The sequence below is a fragment of the Euphorbia lathyris genome, chromosome 7 (genome assembly GCF_963576675.1).
Source record: "Euphorbia lathyris chromosome 7, ddEupLath1.1, whole genome shotgun sequence".
Lineage (NCBI taxonomy): Eukaryota > Viridiplantae > Streptophyta > Magnoliopsida > Malpighiales > Euphorbiaceae > Euphorbia > Euphorbia lathyris.
This window is the reverse complement of record NC_088916.1, coordinates 21547277-21555669: the sequence shown is the minus strand read 5'-3', so window position 1 is coordinate 21555669 and position 8393 is coordinate 21547277. Positions and strand designations below refer to the sequence as shown.

Sequence of the window (8393 nt, the reverse complement as noted above, 5' to 3'; positions counted from 1 at the left end):
ATCATGCAAGCATGTAAGTTGCCTGAGCCGGTTCTCAATGAGCTTAATAAAATCAACCGGCGTTTTCTTTGGGGTGAGTCTGGAGAGGGTAGGAAGATTCACCTAGTCCCTTGGAAGGAGGTCTGCCAGCCTAAAAGCAGGGGGGGTCTTGGCATCAGACAAGCTAAAGATAATAATAAGGTCTTGTTGATGAAGCTCCTCTAGAGAATGTGGCAGAACCCTTCTTCTCTTTGGGTTCAATTGCTTTGTGGCAAGTATCGAAAGGACAAAATCTTTGGGGGCCTTAAAGAGAGGATTGGCAATTGTTCTTTCCTTTGGAAATGGCTCAGTGCTGTGTTTGCTGAGTTCTGCACGGGGGTTGGCCTGGAGGTGGGTAATGGTAAGTCCATAAGCTTCTGGGATGACACCTGGATCGGAGATAAACCTCTTATAGAGGTTTCCTGCTCTCCCCCGCCTAGCAATTTCCGCAACTGGAGGATTGCCGATGTGGTGGACTCTGATGGGGACTGGATTTGGTCTATGTTTGATTCCTTCTTGAGCCTTGATTCTATCCTCAGAATCAGGGGAGTGAAGATTAGTAACCTTGAGGAGGACAAGGATAGGCATTGCTGGGCCCTGACAAAAAATGGAGCTTACTCTTGCAAGTCTGCCTTTGAAGCTTTTACTCTTGACAGACCCGACCCTCTTTCGGACACTTGGAAATCCATTTGGGCTCTGAAAATCCCTTACCGAATGAGGAGCTTCCTGTGGCTTGGAGTCAAGGACAAGTTGCTGACTAATTCGGATAGACATAGACGTCACTTGGCGGATTCAGGTGCTTGCAGTAGATGCAGAGGCCAAGTTGAATCTGTGTGCAATGCCCTTAGGGACTGCCCTAAGAGTAAGGAGGTTTGGCAGAAAGTTCTTCCGCACCACATTCTCCCCTCCTTCTTTGCCTACCCTGAGAATGACTGGTTCTCCAATGGGGTTAAAGGTAGGTTAATGGCTAGCATGGAGCAGGGAGACATTTTATTTGCTATTATCTGCCACCACCTTTGGAAGTGGAGAAACGAGGAGATCTTTGGTGAGAAGACTGTTTTTATTCAGAACTTACCCGAGTTCTTCTCTAAAAAGCTCTTTACCATTACGGGGAGCTTCAAAGGGGACCCCCTTGCCAATTCTACCCAGAATAAAGAGGTTCAACTAGTTGGGTGGTGTAGGCCGAAGGATTGGGTGGTTAAGTTGAACACGGATGGCTCTTGTCTCAACATTGGAAAGATCGCGGCTGGAGGCGTGCTCAGGGACGCGGGAGGTGCCTGGTTGTCTGTATTCACCCATAACCTGGGTTTGGGCTCATCATTTTCAGCGGAACTTTGGGTATTCTTTCTGGAGTCAAGCTTGCCAGAAATCTGGGTATTAAAAGGCTTGCTGTGGAGTCTGATAATATGGAGGCTATTAGTATGATCTCTAATAATCATGCTTTTTGTCTTAGTAGCCAGAACCTTATCAAAGCAATAAGAAGTCTTGGCTCCTCCTTTGAGTCCTTAGAGTTCAGCCACATCTACATAGAACAAAATCGAATTGCGGATCGCTTGGCGGCGGCTGGGCACGAGGGGATGTTAGGTGTTACCACCCTTTCTGATCCTCCTATCTATCTTTCTTCTCTCCTTTTAGAGGACAGAGTTGGGGTTAGCTTTCCTAGGCTGATCCCAGGTTAGCTTTTGTCTCGATGTTGGTTTGTTTTCTTTCCTGTTTCTACCAAAAAAAGTATTTTTAATATACTTTAAAGATTAAAATTTATAAATTAGAAGTCTAAAATATATTTTTTAGGATTTATAATTTATGAATTGGAGTCAAGAATTTTTAAATTATAGTGTAAAATCATAATATATACAAAATAATGACATATTATTAATATTAAGTTTGGTGATATGGTTTAGTTGTAATTTTATCCTTAATTATGATATTCATGTATTTGACCCAAATAGGAATGAATCGATTGTCTTGGATGTGAAAGCCCAAGCCCAATAAGAGGCTGACGGGCTGAGCTTTCTCGAGAATCGACGTCGGTTAATACTCCCAAAAACCAGGATACTTCGATTCAGTTGCCTGCCGATCACAACCAACTCTCCCGTTCAAGAAACAGGTGATTACTTACTCCGAACAAAGATTACCAGGAATCCTTCAGGTGAACTTACAGTCACAAGTTTGAAAATGGTGACGGTTTCTTTTCACCGAGGAAACGTCCATAGAGTCCCCATCGTACGTCGCCGGTTGCTGATGTCTAGCCGTAGAATCTCTTTCAAAGAATTCAAGTCCTTGTTTCACCGTCGTTCCTTAGCCCTTTCGCGTCTCCACTCCCCCGACGTCACCGTCGCTTCTCCAAACCCTAATTCTAACGCCAATGATACTGCAATTGATTCGCAATCGAATGACGACAAGGGAGCTAATCGTTGTGTTGAAGGGACTTCCATGGTTGAATTTTGTGGGAAGGTTACAGATCAGGGACGATTGGAAGTTGGTCAGTTCTCCGACTCGTTGAATATCTCTGACGTCTCTAATTCCCCTCCGCCGGATGATAGTAATGGTGGTGACGAGGCAGATGAGAATCTGCAGGATTTAGGGATTGAAAAAACAGATGTGTCAGCGAACCCTAATATAGAGGTATTTGTTTGTCTGATATATCATGATGATTACTTAGTGGCTATAGCATAGTGTAAAGCAGTGAACGAATTTATACTTTGTCTCTTCATGAAACAGAAAATTGCTTTTCATTAATGTGGCTTTCATGGATGAACTTTTATGAATTGAGATCCCTGGTTTTACATTATTAGGTGACATTTTTACATGTTCTGTTCTCTCTATTTAACCCCTGATTATGTTATTTCATTGATTAGTATTTTGATCTTACAGTCCACTGCCATCGCTGATGCCACAAATCATTATGATAAGAAGAAAAGGGAAGAGGAAGAGGAAGTTGAGGAGAGTTGGAGTTCTGAATCAGAAGAAGCATAATCTTGTACAAGGGCTCAAGCAGGTAACTAAGATTTATAACTTACCCTATTCTTCTGCGGGTTGTTGTAGATTGTTGTGATTTCTGAATTGTCAATGCAAATAATCATTTCATTGTCTGTTTTCTCCCGGAAAATTGAATGTCAAGGTGGAATTGAAGACACGAAATAGCATGACAATTCATGCTAATGTTCCTCTCTAAGTGTATATCTCAAGTCATTCTGGGTCTATAAGTGGGGAAGCTATACCTTCAGAGGCAAATCTTGGTGATGATATAGAATGGAGGAGAAAATGAAGATGTTTCAAATCATAATAGTCATTCTCGAAGTATTGTTCGGATGAGCAGTACTTCTCCATCAGCAGAGTCTCCATTTAGGAAGCCTCCATGCATTAACAATGCTGTAATTTTCAGCTCTGGAGCATCATTTGTGATGTGTATCCTGTTGCAGTTCATTAATTTTTTAATTTCTACAGATGTTTTTTTTTGTATTGAAGTCATCTTGATGGTTCCTTTTCGGTCTTCACTTAAATTGAATTTTGGGGTTCCGTTAGTTAACAACAACATGTTTTAGTAGGCTGTCAATTAGTTATCTTATCACCAAACAAATTACAGTCTTATTTTTAGTCTTACTATTTGTTTTGCTTGAATGTGTAGCATTCATGTTTAGCTACTGTAATTTCATTGCAGGTTCCATCTCCTTCAAGTTTAGGCATCCCTAGACCGTCATGCTTTGCTTCGACAGGGTACCAAGTTGCTGCTGCAAGCATGCTCACTGTATCTGTGTCTGTATCAGGAACAAGTTACATTGCATCCTCTCCTTCCCCAGCTGCATCTGATGTCTCACCTCTGCCTTTAGAGCTGCTCGGCAGTGCCAAGTCCATGGAATTAGAAGTGATTCAATAACATGATTCAACAATAATCTAACTTTGATATCAGATAGTGCTTGTGAATTTTGCATTATGGCTAGATTTTCCAAAAAAATGTTCCATAAATGGGAGAGCTGCTTTGGTTTGCCAGTCTATCCAGTCATTTTCTTAGAAATTGTTTGTCATTTGTTGGTCCTCCAGCCAGCCGGCAAGAAAAAAATAATAATATTGAGTCTGTCATTTTTGTTTTGCAGAGTCGGAAATCAGAAGTTCCCATGTGGTTGTGGTTAGTGATTATTGGTGGGATCTTTTTTAGTTATATAAAAAGGGTAATCCTTGCATAATCATTATCATAAATTTGTTTGTACTTGTAATTATGTGGAATTAACTAGTATTATTATTATTATTCCAAATAGAAGGTGAAAGAACAAAGTGAGCCATATGTTTTAATGATTCATATGATGCACATGGACGTATTTAGTTATGTTACAGAAACTAACTATACAGTCATTCCAACAAAAACACATGCAAATTTTCCAATAAAGAAGATATTCTAGAATGAATCCTAAGACTTTCTACCCCCTTTTCTTCTCTTATTGCGGCTTCAACCAAATACACTTATAGGCTTTATTTTACTTTTTGCTATAAAAATAGCCTTAAGATTTGTTGGTAGAGTTAATTTAGTCTCATACCTATAAAATATTACAAATTTTCAGTTTAAGGTTTGTCAAATGTCATAAATAAAGGCTACACTAATATAAACTGAGATGATTGTGTCATAAAACTCTAGAATTTTTATCCCTGAAAATTTAGGTATAGAGGAGTTAACAACACGATTATTTGACATATTAATAATGTCTTTAGATAAAACGTTAAAATTAAAATTGTATTGTATTGTACGTGAAGGCTGAATTAGCTATTTGCAAAAAATGTTATAGCTATTTTGGTAATTGTACTTTCTTTTGTTATAAAAAATTTTAGGAGACAAGGAGTAATTCAGTCTAGGGTGTGAAAATTTCAAAGCAACTTAAAAATTTACAAGAAGGTTCATAATATATCATTTTATCTATAAATACTTTTGAAATGGAATCCAAATAAAAATGGATAAAGTACCAAAATAGGTCTATGCTTTTTGAGAAAATATCAATTTAGACTTCACGTATAAAATAGTACCAATATATGCTTAACGTTTAAAAAATGGTACCAATTTAGGTCTCGATAACGGAACGAAAAACGTCATTGATATTGCGTCGTTAAGTTCTGACAATTGTACATGGAGGGAGAAATCAGAACTTAACCGAGTAATAAAAATAATGTGTTCAATCTGTTCTCGATACCTAAATTAATACCCACCTATATTGGTGTTATTTTGTATATTTCTCAAAAACTCATAAAGCTATTTTTAGTATCTTATCCCAAATAAATAAAATGACTCATGACCCAACAAAACATTTAAGTTGGAAAAATTTATTCCAACAACAAAGCAAGTCAATGGTCAACAAAATATCAATCACCATCTCCTCATCATCCGGCGCATGTTATCAAGAGACAACACCAGATCTCACCCACACAAGTCTCCACCCTTTGAATCAACCCCACCCCCATAACTCCACCAGACAAGCAAGCACAAAACCAAAACCAAGCCCTTCTTTCTTTCCTTCTTTTCTCACACTCTTCCATCCACCTTTATTTCATTATTCCCCAAATCCCCCCACCTCACCTGCAACACATCCCAATAAAAATCAATAACATGGCACACCATACCACCCAAAGGCGTATTTTAGCATCCCCAGAACCCCCTCCTCCTCCCAATCCATCTTCCATGGATCCCACCCTCAAAAAGCAAAACAAACCCTCCTCCAGAAACCCAGACCACCATTTTCCCTCTAAACCCTTCTACATGTCTAACCCTTTATCAAAATTAAGCCATAGAATCACCCACAAATCCATTAACAACCCACCCTCAGTAGATACTCACTTGCAGGCTAAATCCATGACTGTTTCTGCTGATTTTGATGCCTCTAGGCTTTCATCTACCAAACCAAAACACCAGCAGCAGAGAAGACTGGATAAAGAGAAGGTCAAGAAGTCATTGGTGGAGAAGAAGAAAGTTGGAGAAGTGAAAGTGAAGGAAAAGAAGAAAGAGGTAAACAATACCAGTGTGGAAGATGATAATAAGGAAGTGAAGGATCTACTTGAAGGGCTAGATATTAAGAGGATGACAGTTCCTATGGGTGGTGGTGGTGGTGGTGGAAGGAGGAGATCCTTCGGTGGTTCGCCGGTGGAATTGGCTGATTTTTTGGCTAATAATGGTGCTAAAATTGTCGCCGTTGATATGGCGCCGTTTATGCAGATCCACGCTGTTGATTGTGCTAGGAAGACTCATGATAGTCTCGAGAAATTCACCTCCAAGACTCTTGCACTTACTCTTAAGAAGGTAATTAACCTAATTACATTGTAATTAGTTAAAGTTTGATCTTCAGAATCTTTTCTTTTTGGCAATTTTGTTTTTATCTTGGAAAAGTTTGTGATTGATAATTGTTGTGTTTCTTATCTTATTGCAGGAGTTTGATGGGGTTTATGGGCCGGCATGGCACTGTATTGTGGGGACAAGTTTTGGATCATTTGTGACACATTCAGTAGGAGGTTTTCTCTATTTCTCTATGGATCAAAAGGTGTATGTTCTCTTGTTTAAAACTACAGTACAAAGAGCTGATTGAATCATTCTATTATATTATATTTGGAAATGGAACCATTTCTAGAATAGCTAGTTTTAGTGATGCTAAAGTTCAAAGAATTTCATTTGTTGTCCTTTTTTGTAGCTTTGTATATTGATTTTTCTTAGGAAAGCAGTATATGATATGAAAAAAAGTTTCCACTTTTCTCCTGTTCAATGTCCTCAATTGCTCTTCAGTTTTATGACAATCTTTTGCTATTGAACCCATATATGAAAAGGGAACGAACTCGATTGCTTAGTCGAATTGCTAGTTTCTCTTATCTGGTTTTTAAAGAGGTTAATAAGATGCTAATTGCTTTGTCTTGTCCATTAGGAGTCAAGATTAGGCTTTTGTAAATTGCTAGCCTAAGGATCAGTTAGTGAAACTAAAGGCGCAGAAGACTCTTGCCTAGGCACAGATCATGTCCAGCGGCTCTGCCCCTCCAAGGCGGTGGCAATGGTCTCTTGGGTCATCCTGCTCTGGAGATGCCTTTTAGTTTTTACTGATCTGTGTTCAGTAAAGGTCTAGTATAGTTGATCTAGTTCAACGGTTTTTAGCAAGTTTGATAGTCTTTTTTAGGAAGTATAATAATCTTCTAGGGGTTTTAAAAGTTAAATCTGATTAATGTTACAATAACAGCAAAATTACAGCCTATATCAAAGTGATCAGAGTAGTCAATTTAAAGGAACTGTTAAATCAAAACAGTAATCCAAACTACAAAAGAATAAAATTCTCTTTCAAGTTTTAAGTTTCATCTACTAAACGTTGAATCATTGGTTCCAAAGCCATAAACGAAGATAAAAACAATTTGTTTCAATTTATCATATCTAAACCGTCTGGACAAAATCTGGTATACTATTTTGGACAAAATCGACCTCAATTGCCTTAGGCCTTTCTTTTTTGTGCCTTGTTCTTTGCACTTTTAATTACCTTAGAATCACCTGACTTAGAAATTTACCTTGAACTTCGTATGAAATGAATGACTTTACTAGTTTTTGTGTGTAGTCGGGACCAAAGTATAGTAGGACTTCGCACTTAATACAGCAGAAATGGCCGTCTTCTTTCAGCAAACTATAGATTTCTTGTTTCATTTCTTTCTTAGACTGCAAACGTTTATTAAGCAATTATGATAGTTTGTTACGATGTCCATTTTGCTAACTGAATAGTTATTGTTCATTGTTCTACGGAGTCGTTAATATACTAGTCGTATATCTGAATTTAAGTGTCGTATAAGTGCTTTTCAGCGTTTTAATGTCTATAAAGTAATCTTATTTTCTCTAATTGCTATCTTGCAGCATTTCGAATGTATCATATATGTTTGTCCTAGTCTCTAGTTGAACACAAACTTAGCATATCATATTTCTTAGATACAAAAAGTTGGCTTGGAATGGTCTTAGCTCCCAACCCAAGCAGTTTAAACTCATCAATACTTGAAGAATCCAGAGAGCCTCTCGTTAGTTAAACTAGATCTCGAGTTCCATTCTTAGCATATGTTGTAAATCCTAATTGGGAGAGTGGTCGCCTAACGAGTACTTGATCAACTTCAATCCGATTTATTGGATCCACCTGCAGCCAGGACGAATAATCTGAGTTTCTAATCGAGATCACCTGCAGTAAATGCAGGTGGGAGTTATTCGGTTTAGAAGCAAATTGTGATTTAGTCAGAACATCAATTCATAAATGTCATGTGACAGGAAGGTAGATAGTAAGCTGAACTACATTCCACTTTTTTGAAGCACCCAATTTTTTAATTATGAGGCATAGGGAAAAGGTATAGAATGTTTCCTTAATTTGGTTTAGATGTTAATAATAATTGAT

At 38.2% G+C, this 8393-nt stretch overlaps 2 protein-coding genes across 4 annotated transcripts; both read left to right on the top strand.

Annotated features, from left to right (window-relative positions):
- Positions 1-2051: 2051 nt before the first annotated feature.
- On the top strand, positions 2052-4098 carry LOC136201464 (uncharacterized). 3 transcript variants are annotated; one of them, XM_065992131.1, is made up of 3 exons: positions 2052-2643; positions 2893-3016; positions 3660-4098. In XM_065992131.1, exons 1-2 carry the CDS (start codon positions 2194-2196, stop codon positions 2992-2994), a joined length of 552 nt encoding a protein of 183 aa, XP_065848203.1. In that variant the 5' UTR covers positions 2052-2193; the 3' UTR covers positions 2995-3016; positions 3660-4098. The 3 variants fall into 3 exon arrangements, with proteins under 3 accessions (XP_065848203.1, XP_065848202.1, XP_065848201.1); XM_065992130.1 differs by lacking the exon at positions 3660-4098 and adding an exon at positions 3140-3641; XM_065992129.1 differs by having other exon boundaries at positions 2053-2643; positions 3680-4098.
- A 1288-nt stretch (positions 4099-5386) lies between these two features.
- Positions 5387-6740, top strand: LOC136201255 (uncharacterized). Its single transcript, XM_065991880.1, has 2 exons — positions 5387-6295; positions 6423-6740. The coding sequence occupies exons 1-2, from the start codon at positions 5609-5611 to the stop codon at positions 6576-6578; spliced, it is 843 nt and encodes a 280-aa protein (XP_065847952.1). The 5' UTR covers positions 5387-5608; the 3' UTR covers positions 6579-6740.
- The last annotated feature ends 1653 nt before the right edge of the window (positions 6741-8393 follow it).